This window comes from Symphodus melops (genome assembly GCF_947650265.1).
Source record: "Symphodus melops genome assembly, chromosome: 8".
Taxonomy (NCBI): domain Eukaryota; kingdom Metazoa; phylum Chordata; class Actinopteri; order Labriformes; family Labridae; genus Symphodus; species Symphodus melops.
Window position 1 is genome coordinate 6,089,190 of NC_136698.1, and position 16,394 is coordinate 6,105,583.

General features: G+C 40.5%; 1 protein-coding gene and 1 long non-coding RNA gene across 2 annotated transcripts in view; one reads left to right on the plus strand and one right to left on the minus strand.

Moving 5' to 3' along the window:
• Positions 1-16,394, minus strand: part of raver2 (ribonucleoprotein, PTB-binding 2) — a 67,432-nt gene that overhangs the window by 5,696 nt on the left and 45,342 nt on the right. Inside the window, exons 5-12 of the mRNA XM_079351311.1 lie at positions 13,430-13,621; positions 8,295-8,415; positions 5,841-5,923; positions 5,645-5,743; positions 4,755-4,866; positions 2,374-2,723; positions 1,370-1,478; positions 756-937 (exon numbers count right to left, since the gene is read on the minus strand). Of these exons, the coding sequence (XP_079207437.1) occupies positions 756-937; positions 1,370-1,478; positions 2,374-2,723; positions 4,755-4,866; positions 5,645-5,743; positions 5,841-5,923; positions 8,295-8,415; positions 13,430-13,621 (1,248 nt within the window). The remainder of the gene's footprint in view (positions 1-755; positions 938-1,369; positions 1,479-2,373; positions 2,724-4,754; positions 4,867-5,644; positions 5,744-5,840; positions 5,924-8,294; positions 8,416-13,429; positions 13,622-16,394) is intronic.
• LOC306828718 lies at positions 4,839-6,026 on the plus strand. Its single transcript, XR_013779774.1, has 3 exons — positions 4,839-4,924; positions 5,675-5,751; positions 5,859-6,026. It is a non-coding gene; the product is annotated as an uncharacterized lncRNA (long non-coding RNA).

Here is a 16,394-nt window from a genome sequence, read left to right on the forward strand (position 1 = left end):
GCGGCAATGCCAAAAACATCAAACAGTTAACCTCTTTTAAGCTAACATTGCAGTTTTATTGTGTTACTACTAGATAGGACAGGCACGTTTGTTAAAGTTAGCGGTTAGTATTAAGCTGTCCTCATGAGTTTACAAATTTGTTTCTATAAATTAAAGCTTATCCGCTTCAACAGTTCATTACGAACATTACTGAAAAAATACAACTGTCATTATAACTTGTGCATTTCACAGTGGACTTTAATATACAGTTAAAGTCTCAGAGCTCCACGAAACATGTCTACTGTATGAAAGCCACTTAAATCCTGTATTCTGTAGTTTCTGTAGCTTTAAATGAAAGTGGGCTATGTCTGACCATACCCCTCTCTGAAAGGGAATTTGGCTTTCTGGTACCATGCCCTGGTATAAAGTGGCAAGACAGACTCAGAGGGTAGAACAAACACTTAGCTGTGGCAGTGTCACCCATGTTTTCTGAAAAATGTTGCAGGAAAAGACAAAAAGGATGGACATTTCTCATAATTCAGTTTTTTTTTTCTCCAGTCGAGGGACACCTCTGGTGAAATGTATTTTGAATAATATGTGACTTTAAATTGGTTTAAATATTGTTTAATATTTAATATTGTTTTAACAGTAGAAATAAACACTTGAGCTCCTCCGTCATGACAGAGTAAAAATGGCAGCTGTGTGAATCTTGCATTAATCTGTGTATGTCTTAATGGGTATCTCTTTAGAGTGGGTCTGTAAATGCAGTGGCCTACCTGTGTGTAGGCCTGGTTGTATTGGCTGTAGTCAGTGGAGGTATCAGTGGTATAAGGAGCTGTGGTTGTTGCTGTCCCGCTGTGAGGGAAGGAGCCAGAACTTTGGGAGACAACGGGAGCAACCGAGCTGCCGTACACGCCTGAGCCAGGCTGTCCACCCTGTGCTTTATTCCCCACTGAACCTGAGTATAGGAACAAAACATGGAGGAGGTACAATGAGCTAAATAACACGGTAGGAACTAATGTAGGCATAAACATTGTAAGACAAATAAATCCTGCTTGATTTGCCCATGAAACTTTGAGTTTGTTGCTTTATCCTTAATGAAAGCTGTTTGCTATTTAACCACTTCAACAAACCTTCAGACACTTCGATAACGTTTGAACTCGAGTTGTTTTAACTTGTTTTGTGTAAAAAAAACTAAAAACTAAAAACAAATGAAAAATTAAAAGGACCTGAGTTAGCATCCTCATAATGAAAGGCTTGAAAGCAGAGGACTTCCTATATTTTGGCCAGATGGGCAAATTGCACTTATCAAAATACAGATAATTGCACTTAAACAATAGGTTGAAGGAGAAAAGCACAGGTCTTAACTGTCGTTTGTCTGTTTCCTCACCTTGCAAAACGACCCCTGGCATCACACTGGCGAGGTTCAGGTAGGGATTGGAGGGCAGTCTGACTTCTTTCGGAGGATCGCCCAACAAGGAGCTCTGACCATTGCCCAACTGAACAGATACAGAAAACAAAACTGTTTCTGTTATATTGTTGATGTTTTTTTGACAGAAACTTTCATCAGTCTACCTAACAATGTCTATACTACATCCTCAAACTCTTTCTACAGTTGTAAACTGATCAAGGCCTGTTCTGTAGAAAGTTTCCCTTATATAAACCAACACACCTATGTTGATGTCAGGTTTCAAACGTTGGAAAGATTGTGCTGAATATGCTCTGAAAACCTGGGAGAATTGTACATTTTGTTAATTACATGCTCCCTCCATTAGAGAGACGGCACTGGGACTGGAAGCAGTTCCCTGAAGAACTTCAATGCTGTGATTATCTCTGCACACAAGTTATTATGGATGATGATGTAAGCCTAGTGAGAGCAGACAAAGAAAGCTCTTCAGCTTGTGCAGAGACACACAAGTGAACAGGGAGGTAGGCTGGCGGACAAGGAACCTCATACTGTAGTAGTAAATACAGTACTATGAGGTGTATGCATTATGGGAATTTTCAAAGGAAGAGTTCTTGAGGGAGGCTGTTTATAGGCTCATCTGGTTTGTGTGCCTGAGGTTGAGACAAATTAGAAACAAACTTCCTCAAGAGACATAGCAACTGTCTTCGTCTTTCAGCAGAACTTTGCACACAACAAAGACATAACAATTACTAAGAAAGGCAGAGCCACAGTTCCAGATATCAATTAAATGTACAATCCAATCATATTTTTCATGTAAAGTACGTCACCCTATTGTGAAATGTAGTGCATTTAAAATAATAATATGCAATTGAATGAAAGCAAAAATGGTCCTGATGTTCATTAGATGGGGCATATTTTCAGGTACATAGATGTAGAGTGGGTTTTTATGGCCCATTGTTGTGTATTCATGTTTTTTCTCTAGTCACCATGTTAGCCAGGTGGCATCCATCTGAGCCGTTGTGCTGTCCTGCGGATGTATACACTCCTCTAGTGGGAATGGGCGGGGGCGGGCCCAAGCCTGAGTTACTTATGCCCAAGGAGTAGCTTTGTCCCTGCAGATGGGAGCCCACTAATGTCCCAGGAGGAGCTGGCTGCCTGTCACAGGTGATGGTGGAGGAAGAAGAGGAGGAGGTGGCAGAAGATGTTGTAGAGATTAAATGGCTGCTGTTTTGTTCGCCTCCACCCACGCGACCATGGAGGTACGGCATCACACCTGCAGCTGATACAACCACTGTGGCATTGTTGGTAGAAGTTGGCACCGACTCCTGTACTAACTCTGCAAGGTAAGAAAGGAAAGGTAAGAGAAGCAACGGCAAGGGGAGGAGAAATAAAAAGAAAGGAGCAGAAGGATAAGAAACAAAGACAGAAAATAGAAAGAATGCAACCAGAAAAGGAAGGAGAGTTAATATATATATATATATATATTTGGGATAAGCAATATAAGGAATGAAAGATTGGACAGGGAAGCAATGAAAAGCAAAGAAGAAGATACCAAATGAGAATAAGGAAAAATAGAGTAATGTAGAGGAGGTTAAAGAAGATAACTAAACAGGAGAAAACTAAATTTAAAGGACAAAGGGAGAAATAAAGGGAGGGAAATGGAAGGGGAGAAAATGGAAACCAGAAAAGAAAGTATAGGGTGGGCAAACGTTTGGTAAAACATAAAACAGAGCACAAAGGGACAATGTAAAGCAAAAGGATATTAAGTGGAGGGAAGGGAAAGCACACACAGCGAAGGGAGATTCCAGATAACCACATGAAATGGATTCTACTGATGGCCATCAGTGTTCATGTCTCCTCTGGACAGAAAAAAAATCACTCAGACGGCTGAGAAACTGAATGCTGAGCCCGAACGTCTCTGCAGAGCCAGCTGTAATATTTGGGAACAGGTTTCCCGCTCATACATCATCGCTTATCACGATTATTTACAGGCAGGCACTCTGCTCCTCACTCCTCATCCTTCACTCACTCCAGGCTTCAATAAACACACACACATTTACACAAATCACGAGAAAAAAGCTGAAACACAATCACACTTATTATGAATCCAATATTGCTGTGACAAATGGGCTCCACAGCACAATAAAATAATCAGCTCTAACAAGCCTTAAGCGAAGAATCCCAGCAGACTCGAGCACTGGTGAAAGCCACGCACACGTGCACGCACACGTGCACGCACACGTGCACGCACACGTGCACACACACACACACACACACACACACTGTGATATATCTTTTCCATTTAAAAAAACACAGCTTTTTTTCGGCAGGGGATTTGAATTGTAAATGCACTGCAGTTTTCTTGCAAATGTTTTTTGTTCAGTAATTTACAACTGTGAGGCGTTCAGGAACCTGCTGAGGGGCATCTCTGACACCTGACGGTTACATCTGATGATTGAAGGTTATTTACAAATCCATTTAACTTCTTAACCCTGGTTGAAAGCTGCAAAATGAATCACCAAGAGAGTCACTCTTCAAGTGAGAACAATGGGTCCTATTTATGAAAAATACAAGAGGAAAGTTCTCGTCAGGATACAGAGGCTGTCATGTATAATTGTGTACGATTGCCGCCTTCAAAGGCCTCTCTGTGGGGAGTTTGCGTGTTCCCCCGTGCATGTGCGCGCTCTCGCTGTGAATGTAAGTGTCAGCCATGTCACTGACTGGCGAACAGTCCACGGTGTACCCCACCTCTCGACCAATGGCAGATGAGATCAGCTTCAGCATACCACCCCTCCCCGAGCGGGAAAAAGCGGCACAGACAATGGATGGCTGCATATGCATTTCTCTTTTTTTGTCACCAGCAGAGTGTGCTTATATGGATCACTCTCCAGAGTGACATGTGGCGATGCATGTTATGTTACAGTTAGCTTCCAGGTGAGTGACCATCTTGTCTTTGTTTATACTGTTTATCTTTTCCACAAGTGTTTGATAACTACATTTGAGGGTTCACAGTAATACGTACAGTATACTTATAGCTATCTCTAAAGACTGAACATAGATTTAAGACAGATGTCAGTTTATACGTTTATCGTTATCAGATTTCATAATCGGCCCCAAAAATCTATCAGTCGTACAAGAAACACCTCAAAGTGTCAACAGAATAATCCTAATATTCTTTGACATGTACAATAACAAAGTTAGACAAATGTTTTTTCTTCCGAAAATCACATTACTTTACTTCATTGTTTCTTGAGATAAAGAAAAGAAGTTAAACATGGATAAGAGATCTCATGTTGCTCTCAATATTGTGTCAGTGCTTTGTGGTAATTACACCGAGTCTTTAAAGAGTCAGGTCAGGCCTGCTCACCTGTAGGCGAGTCTCCCAGGAGACCTTTCCCAAGGGCCACAAGGCCTGGAGGCCGCAGAGACAGAGCTTTCTGCATCAGCAGCCTGGACGGGTCCCCGAGCAGACTGGAGACCTGAGGAGCAGAGAGGAGGAGGAGCAGAGAGGGAAAGGATGAAGAACATTATAGACAGGTGATAAGAAAGGAAGAAGGGGGGAAGATAGAGAGAAAATGCAGACAAGAAAAACAGTTAAGGAAGAGACAGAGAGAGAGAGAAACACAAGAAAGACAACTATTTACTGTTTCATACTCTTTTATGAATACAAATGAAGACAGCAGCTCCACTGTAGCAATGACTTTTAAAGTATGATAAATTACACTGCAGAGCTTAACAGTATGTATCATTATCTTCTTTTCCTTTTACCGATTCCCCCATTTCCCTGCACTATTACATGACTTGTATTATTACTTTAAATTGCGAAGAAACTAATGAGGAACACAATGGAAAAGAAAATCAGGCAAATGCACTGTTTAAAAAGAGTGTGCGTTGGTGGAGGGTCAAAAACAGGAAGACAGACAAATATATGCAGTTTCCCCCGGCTCTGCTTTCATGATTGACATCATCCAGTTCTTAAAACAACAACTATTCCTCGCAGCCGTCACTGTGACTTTTAACTCCTGCAATTAAAGAAAACACCAGACATTTAAAGATTACGCTAATGGGAATGTGGAGGGCCGTGACGACACCTCCAGGTCGTCTTTAAGAACAGAACTGAACTTAAAGTACTGAAGGCTGCATACAGTATGTGCCGAAATGCCTAACTTATCACTAACCTATATGCAATTTATCAACAACTCACACACACACACACACACACACACACACACACACAGACACAACCAGAGGTCTTACGCTGCTGATGCGTTTGTCTTTGATGTGCAGAAGCTGCTGCTGTGCAAGCTGCATGTGCAGGAGGTTCTGGAGCACAAGTCCATTACCAAGCATAGCGTTCTGCAAAGGTAAGGGAACAAACACATCACGGATACAGTTTATTAAAAAAAAAAAAAAGGGAAAAAAAGAGCTATACAGATGTTGGTGTTTTTATAACCTGGTGTGCTTTTCCCAGTGTGAGCAGAGCCGTGGTGAGAGGAGGTCTGAGGAACGGCAGGCTGCTGTGACGCCCGTACTTCCCTACAAACAAACCACAAATACAGAACATCAATTAGTGCTTTTATTAGTGTTTCTTACGTGTACTATGTTTACAATAATGTGTTAATCAATCTCTGTGTCAACAGGAATATGCAGGCAGAACCCATGACACTTTAAAATAATGCGTTTGTTTACATTGCTTTGCTACTACTTGGTTAAAATTTCAGCAGGTTTTATAATTTATATTTAATCATTATTTAAAGATTTATATGGTGGGCTTATAACGCCTTTACCTTGACAAGAAAATGACACGCAAGAAAGGAGCAACAGGTAAGATTCGGTTCATAAAGGTTCATACCGTCCTCCAGCCCATCTGAATTCCCACAAATTTCTACAGACGTGACGATCAGACTGTTAATAAGTCTTTTGAAAGCTGGAAATTGCTTGGCACTGTGCGACCCACTAAACAATTTTCTACATGTTTGTGAATATTTTGTTCATTTATGTCTTCATCTGCGCTGTACATTTGGTCAAACTTTGCTCTATCTTATAATTTTTTCGGCATTTAGCTTTCACTTGTGCTAATGCTTCAAATACAATCCTCCAAAGGCTCCCTGTTGTTGAACTTTTATTGGAAGCATGTTTAGCTTGCTGCATCACAGAGATGCTAATAAACCTGGTTGGTGGGAATTGAAGTGAAAATGATTACAGCAGTTTGTGCACCGATAACTGTTGGAGTTTCTTCCATAAAGAATCAAGTCATGAATAAACCATAGCTCCTTCTGCTGATCATGCTAATCAAGTCTGTGGAAGAAAAATTCAGCCAAAAATGTGTTTATTAACAATGATTCTAACACTTTTTTTTCTCACCAGTGCACAGAGCACAATCACTTCTCTCTCTTATTAAATCACCATGGTAACATGTATAAATGAGTGAGCGTATGAACTTCCATTTTTGAGGCTTTATCTGCAGTCACACTCTTTCAATCTTTTTCTTGCCGAGACTGATGGCAGTAAAAACCTGGTCACATCGTCACACCTTCAGGCAACTGACACCTTCCACCTTCACACACAGCACACCCTGGCTTTGTGAGGCTCTTGTGTGCCTTTATGTTTCTCCTCTGCATCACGAGGTCTCCTCATAATAAATGTGAGCTTCAATGCTAATAGTAGCTTCCACTAGAATAGGTGGAGAAAGTTTAACATTTAATCAAGGTCCTAATTTTAGACTTTAATTGTGTGTGCTCGTGCTCTTCTTTAAGAGAGCTCCTCCACCCCTCCTATCCTCTCGCTCTTCTTCCTGTTCTCATTTGTTCTGCTAATGACACACGATTTCATTTTAATACATGATTAGCCATTCATCAAGTAATGAAGCCGTCGACCGGGTGAGAACTACAGTACATGGGAGGGATGAACTCGTACAGTGAGTTTGTTTTGATTATTATCCATGTCCCTCTGGAGGGGAAAGATGCTACACAAGACCACATTCAGGGCACAGATTTCATTTGCATGCGCAGTCAGTGTAAATGCAAATTTAAATTAATGAACTTTTGTCAAGTTGAACGTTACTAAGAACACTGACCTAGCTGTAAAACAAACTTACAAACAATAATGAAGAATAATTTTAAGAAATACCATCATTTTAAAAAATGTTAATATTTTGGATTCTTTACAACTTGAAACGTTAAGAGTGGATTTACAGTTAGAGGATTTATTTAGAGAACATGTAAATGCTGTTCATTAATTCAATATACATCTAACACGACCCAAGGCCGAAGCAGTACTCCAGCTTGAACTGGCATATGGTCGAAAAAACTAAAAGCAGAGCTTTCAAAACACATTAAGATACTTCTGGGTCTAACTCATCTTATTACTGAGATGAGATTTTAAAAATGTAAAGTGCTTTACAAATAAAATGTATTATTATTATTAAATTTGTTTCTAAATCTTTGTAATTGTCTCTGTGTATTTATTGCTAAACACTAATGTTGGGCGGAGAGAGTGAGGGATGACACGTAGCCGAGGGCTGAGCTCAGATTCAAACCCACGACCGCTGCGACGAGGACTAGAGTCTCGTATACCAGACACGCCACATAACCGCTTGGCTATCCGACGCCCCTTAATTAATTTAGATGAAAACACTGTATTGCTTGTTTACCTGTTTATAACATGTTTTGTTATAACTTTAAATGTGTGAGAGTGGAGATAAACTTCAGCAGTACAGTGAAGCAGCTGACAAGAACTTACCAAACCTGTACGCTTTATCCTCAGTCTCTTTAGCTTACAGGGCGAGCTATGAAATACGCACTTTGCCAGCACAGCATGTTTGCACTTTGAACTACGTCAGTAAACATTTTGATGTAACTTCTGTGAAAGCAGATAAAAAGCTGATGCATTCTGGTCCCAGTCATACCTCCTCTTTTCCCAGTGTGGTACGGTCTCATGAGGATCTGCAGGGCGGCAGGGTTGGTCATACTGGTCAGCAGCTGGGCGAGGTTGGGTTCTGGTAGCAGGCCTTTCCTATTACTCAGAATCTGCACAGCAAAAAATACACACAAGTTAGAGGCGATTAAGAGAGACTGTGAGTGTGTGTGTGTGTGTGTGTGTGTGTGTGTGTGTGTGGTGTACTCTATGTGTTCTGATCTCGTTACGATGGACGCACTAATGATTACAACAGTTTACATCATCGGGATGTGTCTGCACTGTCAGCAGTGCTGAGTTGATCTGTGAGACAAAAGATACAGGAAGAAAGTAAGAGACAGAAAATGGGGGGGGGGGGCAGAGGGGTGAAGGAACGGGTAAACGTAACGAAAAAGAAGAGGCATTAGAAGAGTTTGGAAAGCAGAACTAGAAACATGAGGAAAAGTAGACGCCATCAGTCACATGTGCACTTACTCGCACATTTTCTGACAATTTTGCACCGTGACAAAATATTTTAGAAAAAGAAAATCCCAATACATGTCCTGTAAAAATGGTTGCAATCTGGTGCAATCTGGTGCAAGGTGTGAATAAATTTCATTGCAAGAAAATACACAAACATGTCTGTCTTCTAACAATTAACTTTGAAAAAAAGTTTTGAAAATCAAAATGACAGTTATTGTCAAGTTCAGTAAAGAAATCTAAAGACCTAAAAACTCACTTTATATGTTTAATAAACATGTGTGGGTGTTGTTTAAATGACTGTGGCCTGTAAACAAAAATAAACAACCCAACAAATGTCACCATATTGTGATGCAACTATTTCTAAAAACTTGAGTTGTACATTGAAAGACTTGAAATCAGCTTTTCAAGCCCACACACTTCAAAAACCAGTGAGGAGCTTTGTTTATACCAGAACTACTAAAATATCTGTAAAACAACATGGTGTGACTTTGAGTTTCAAGAGGATTGTTTATGATAAGAAGCTTTTATAGAAATATATCTATAAAACATTCGAACACGTAACAGACTCCATATTGGAAATGAGATATAAAACTATAAAAGCTCACAGGTGTGAACACATGTATGTCTGCCTCTTATATTCAAAGTATGGTGAAGCTTAGTTCCTGTTGTGGATGATCACAGGTCATAGAAACAATGGGAAGGGTCATATCTGTAAACCACTCCCAGAGGGGAAAAGAACAGAGCTAAACGAGTTAGCCAGGTGCTGAAATGCTATCAAAACGCCAGTTACAAGCAAGAAACAAACACACTATATCAGCATTACAGAGACATTGGCTGCGAATGAATTTCTATGAATGGATGAGTTAAAATTGATGGACACTTTACATACGGCAGCAGAACTCTGATATCAGTGTGTGAATGTGTAGGTGTGACCAGCAGTGTAAAAGCACACTGAGTAGTCAGCAGACGAGACAAGTGCTTTACTCTTTACTGAATGTGGCTAACGTTTCTGTGCGTCAACATCAAGGCCTGCATCTCATTTGACCACTTTTTAATCCAAAGGCAAACTGCGAGGCACACTCCCAAATCAACATGAAACCATCAATTACACTGCAAAATGTAATCCAACAGAATCAAAATAAATCCAATGGAATTAGACAGCATAACATGGAATGGAGCAGCCCGCGTCGATGCTCTTCAGCTCTGAGAGGGAGACTGCAGCGCCTCTTTGGCTAGCCCAAAGACACACACACACACACATATACACACACAGCTATTACAACATTAACAGGATGGTGATATTGTCTTCCTTTCTGCCCCGGAGCTGCAGCACAACTTCAGCTCAAGTCAACCTTATTTCCTCCCTGTCACTTCCTGAAGAGAGAGCCTCACTGACGAGGATGGAGAAGGTCAGACTCCAGGATGTCAGCAAGGGAGAGGAAGAGGAGAGTCTGCCACGCAAATACAGTGTGTGTGTTTGTGTGGTACAGCAAGGGAAACTGATGAGCGTGTGTGTGTGTGATGGTGTTGCACAAGGCCAGTTGGCGCTGACGGCGTCTTTCAAGGAAAGAGTAAAGAAGAGGAGGAGGAGGAGGAGGAGGAGAAGTGCTCTCATTTCTTTTTCTGCTGGTAGAAAATGTCATCATGCATCAGTCTGTTTGGCTACTGGCAGAAAATCCAGCCACACACCCACGCACCTACACACACAAATCGACAGGGAGGTAAGGAAGCTGTGAAGAGAAGGCGAGAAGTGTCGCGCAAGGACCGGGATGGAGGGAGAAGAAAGGAGGAGGGAGATGGAGGCCATCTGGTCCTCTGTGTTCACACTCACACTCACTAACTGTAGAAATGACACAATCGCCTCGGAGGAGATCTGCAGCCAGGAGAAGGTCCTGATCTCTCTCTGAAGGTCTCATGATTTCTTTTACCAGCTGCTCACATTAACTGCAATCATCATACAGGAGCCTCAGGGTACAAATCTAACCTCGGAGTCTTCCTCCTCCTGCTTTTTTTCAGCTCTGTTTCTCTTCCAATCCCGCTGTATTCATCCACTGTGTTTATCTCCTCCTGCCTCCTCATGTCCTTCTTATCTTCCTCACATAATTTATTCAGAAACACATTTTAAGGTCTTTGTCACCATTCAGGCTGTGAGCTGCTTTGCTTTTCAGCATCTTTCTTCAGGCTACGAGCTCTTTGTGTGCACTTGATAAATCTAGAGGCTCAACAGCAGCTGAGAATAACATCACAGCGAATACAGCTGGATGATATATTTAAAAAAACATAAAATCCCCCCCCCCCAAAAAAAAATCTACAAGTGCTGATGAAGATGTTTGAAATGTAAACATGAGAACAAGTTTAGGTCAATGAATCGGGTTTAACAGGGCTGCAGTCTGAGTCATCAAAACATACACACTTCTGACTTTCAATTGTAATCCTCCTCGAGATCAATGATTAAAATATTTATCCTCAGATGAGTGTTAAAAGCATGCCACATCTTTCCCCAGCCAATGATGGGTAACTCCTTAAGAATAAACCATAAACCTACAATGCATAGGAAATTATGTTCATTTGAAAGAGTCAATACTGCTTTATGTCGTACCTGTTTCTAGTCAAAGACACACTTTCAGACATTCCCACAAGTGTCTTTTTTTTTTTTTTTAAATCTCAGAGTGATTAAAGTTTACTGAACTGTCCAGTTCAAGATCGGGATGATGTGGCTCAGAGGGGCAGATGAACTGAGCAGATCCTCTGCCCCTGGTCTCCAATCTTGCCCTTTTTTTGTTCGTACAGTGTCCATTGTTGCAGTTTTTTTCTTTCTGTTTCTTGGTTGACAGTGTTAGCTTAAGTCATTTGTGCCTCTACTACAGAAAATATTACCACCAGAAAAAAGTCTTACAGTCTGTGTGTAACCACTACAGGTCTGCACCTTCAGTCTGAGTCCTCAAATATGAGGTCATTGGCGTTGTTATGTCTATGGATGGATCAATATCAACAACATACATTTTTGCATTACATTTAGTATACAGGTGGTGAAAAAGCAAATAGACAGTGAGGCAGAAATAGTCCCACAAACGGACAGAAAAGCACTTACATCAACTTTTCTTTGTGTCCTTCAAATCATTTGCATCTAAATGTCGTACCTGGAAGTTCAACATGAATATATGTGGATGAAAAAGTACTTTTTCCTCTCCGTTGTATTACCTTCATATGTGTGTTAGATTGCTGGTGTGTATTTTTTTTTTTGAATGGCTGTGTATGTATGAGTGTCATTCTGTGTCTCCGGCTGGGGGTTGGGATTTATTTCAGGCAGCAGGAGACGGTGGAGGAGCCCAATCAGTCTTTGGAACTATAATTATCCTGTCAGAGACTCTCTGCTGGCACAGTGCTGTGTAGGAGGGATACCACAGCTACACATATTATTTCTACCAGGGGTCTAATGCATGTGCAGCCTGTCAAACTCCAGTTTATCTGAACACTGGGAGCAGTTATCAGATGTCAGTGGATTTAGAATTAACATGTTTACATGTTGTGTGTAGCCTGGGGAGTCCTGTGGTTTGGTGCAACAATGCCTGGACATTAACTTTATTTCTACAGAGAATATCAATGTTTTTCAAAATGATACTTGTTCCCTCCTGTGCTCTTAAACTGATACAAGCAATATATGTTGAAAGCTCATGGAAGGTTTTCCTCTTTAATGCCTTTATTTATTTAAAGATTTATTTTTGGCATTCTGCCTTTATTATAGAGGGAGGAAAGTGGACAGAGGCAGAAATCAGGGAGGGAGAGTGGGGAGAGACACAGGCCGGACGCGAAGCTGGGTCGCCCGCGTGAGGACTATAGCCTTGATGTACGCGCGCGCATTGCCGCTGCGCCACCAGCGCCCCCTGATACCGTCATAAGCAGAGACAGCTCGGCAATACCTCCATTTGAACCTCAACATGACTGTGCACTGAACTCCAAGTGTAAATGAATCATCAGAAGTGTATATAAATTATTAACTACAAACAGATATAATTAGTTCAGGGAATCATCATCATCGTAAGAAAAGGAGGCACACCAAACTGAAAATCCTTTGATCTCGAATATGAGCATTTTTTTTTTTTGTTGTTGCCAGAAATAGAAGATAGACACAGGTCATCAGTGATTATGATTTGATGGCTGATTTATTCTTAAAGCTTCCCTTTATTTAAAATGTTCCCTTTGTGTTTTATTTTGAAAATAGGAATGTTTACATTTTGCAGTCCTTTGTGTACTGAACATAGCAGCTATAAGCTCCAGGAGAGATACTATTCTGTAGGCAGCAAGAAATCAAATCTTTATAACTTGAAATTGGGTGAAATTTCAAGTTTCAAATAGGACAGACAAAAGCAGAAATGAAGTTTTATCACAATAAAAAAACAGACAAGAGAAATGATCCTGACTGTGGAAAAAGTGAGTCAAGTGAATGCCATGACGGTGAGTAAAAACTTGCAGAAATATTTTTAAAAACGAGACTCCGTCTTGAAATGCACATATAATGCATTCACAGAATATACTTCGTAAAATTCAGAGCTCATTTCAGGCAAAGTGTGTAGATAGTTTAAACTTATGCTGAGTTAACAGTATAACTTTCTTCACTTGATGTTTGCATGCTGGTTTGTGCCGCTCTGTTGGCGTCATACTCACCATACCCTGGGCAGCGATGAGTGCAGCCAGAGTGCTTCTCCCTGAGGTCCCGGGGCTGCAGAGTGACAGACGAACTTCCTGTCCTCCCACCAGCGTTTTGTCCATTTCTATCAGCACAGCCTCCGCCTGTTCCGAACTCTCATACTCCACGACGCCAAAACCTCGAACCGGGCTGCCCTCATCCTGAGCAAGCTGGAAGATGGATGAAAAAGAAGTTCTGAGTACTTCGATTTAAATTTAAGTGACAACTTAAGACATTTAATGAAAAGGTTGTTGCAGATAAAGTCCACGGTAACACCAAGTCGATCCACTGAAAACAAAGTCCTTTCTCCAAAAGTTCTGCATTTAGATGTTAATGTTTTGATAACAGCTGCGGTGCACACTGCTCCTCCAAACGTAGTAGCAGACCTGCTGGAACAGTACTTGACCATGTGACTTTATAAGGAAACAAACTCCACCAAAAGACAGTACCTCTGAAATAAAATGTTATTAGAAATGTGTCATTATATTTAACTATATAGAAATAATAAAGCTTGCTTCTGTTAGCCTTTTTGGGAAATAGGGTTTAAGTGACCTCCAGGGCTTTTGGAGCCGTCTTCATGCAGCTTCTTGCTCTTCAGCATTGGCTTCATTTTTTAACAATTAATGTCGCTGCTTGATCCAAACGCACACCCTTGCTAACATAAGAACAAACAAAAATTCCAATGGACTCTAGGAAATCTTCATCAGTGTAAATACATAAAGGGACCTGATTTACAGTAGAACAAAGAATTATCTCTTGGTTCCACTGGAGAAGGAAGGATATTAACATTTTGTATTGATGGTCAATACACAACAATCTCCAGGCTAGACGGCGCTAGTGACCTGTAACATCGCCAACGAATGAGTAGACTTTTCTGTCAGGAGGGTTCATTCATTTCCACTGTGTGCAGTGCAGCTAAATAATGCAGACACGCTAATAGCTTTAAGCTAATGGGTGATATTGGATCATGAAAATAGCTAAAAGCTAATGGCTCAGTGTTAAAACACACCACTTGACCTATTGATGGTGGCTGAATTCAATTAAAAAATACATGATGGGGGCTTTGATTTATTTTAACAAGATGTGTCCAATATGTGAGACTGTTTGAAATATCTAGCACACAGATCAAATGAACCTTTATTTTTAGATAAAAATGTAAAACGTATCTTAAACTGTTGGGAGACAAGAGCCAGACACGTAATATTATCATGCTGCAACAAGAAAAATAAAATACGATTTTATTAATTTATCACATTAAAACTTTCAGTTGATTTCAAAAATAGCTTGTCTTCGGCAGACATTTACCCATTCTTACTGCCATTGTCCTCGCGGAGACCAGGGGCCGGAGTTTATAACTCAAAAGGTCAAATTAAACATGAGCACAGATCATGTCTCATTCTCTTACTCCTGGGAACCAATGCAAATGTCGGACTTCTTAAAGGTCTCATATCTCACAAATATTCTTTCACATTGATGTCATTTTTCATGACAGACAGCTGAAGTGAATGAATGCTGTATTAGTTCAAATGCTCGTCTATATCTCAGAACTAAAACATTAAATCAAATTGGAAGATGTTTTCTTCTTCTTTAACTCAGAAGAAAGTAAATGCACTTTTAATCACTTGTAAGTATTTATTACACATTTTCAGCTCTGAAATGTTCTGCACGATGAGCTAAACCGTTCTTTTACGTTTTTCGTTCTTGAAGCTTTTTCACATTGATTTGCAAAGTAATGGATGATTGGGGGAAAAACAAAAGCTGTGTACTTGTACTTCACTCAGACTGAACAGTGATGCTTGTTAGCGTCAGCGCTCAATCAAGTTGCCCTCTCCCCCCTCCATCCCTCTATCCATCCATTCTTCCTCTCATTCAACTGCTACTCCCTCTGGCCTGAACAGAGGATGACGGATAGATGGATGGATGGATGGGCAGACGGAGGAGTAAGTCAATAGGCTATCATCAGCATACATTAAGCAAACTGTATGGAAATGACCTGAACCACTCTACCTCTTGATATATGGATAGATGGAAGAGGAAGGAGAGTGGGAGTGAGGAGAGGATGGAGAGAAAACAAGAGGAGGAGGAGGAGGAGGAGGAGGAGGAGGAGGAGGAGGAGTGCTTGATTAAGTGAGAGTGACCGAAAGTCAGAGAAGACTGGATGGAAAAGCAGATGAAAAACTGTGTGTTTGTGTGTGTGTGTGTGACAGAAAGTGAGGGTGGGTAAAAACTGAGGAACAAACATTATATATTAAATTGGATTCAAATGAGATTTTGTGCAAATGGTTTTCAAAATATCATCAACTATGTGTTTGTGTGAATGTGTGAGTAATAATGTGAAGACTGAGAGAGCCTCTCTCCACTCACACTACATCACATACTCGATCATTTGTCACGCCTGCACAAACAATTATGCAAATCTAACAAAAGCATGTGAAAAATCAGATACAGTAGAGATGTTCTTTGCTTGTATGTGATCTAAACATAAAAATACAGGCATTTGAGTCTACATGTCAGATTTATTTTAAGTACAAGGAAGTCTTCTTGACACTATCAACAGGGTTGAATGAAGGAACCATATGGCAGCTGATAAAGGCATATTCTCACTTCTACAAAAGCGATGAAGATAGATTTAAAAGAGAGACAAAAGAGTGCAGAAAGAATGACATCACAACCAAAAATCTACTTTCAAAGTGTAGCCTCGGCCTTCTGTGCATGGAGTGCATGATAAAAACCCTGAGGACATGGATTTTTTTTTCTCATCCCAGCTCACCTTTGCAGATTAAGATTATTTGATAAAATGAAGGGAATTTGACAGAAACTGGTGTTTTTTAACACATTATGTATATATCTATATAGCTCTGAATGTGTATGTGAGTGAAAGAAAACAAAAAAAGCAAAGATGCTAAGGTAGCTAACAATGTGTCTGACAGCTCTTGACCCCGA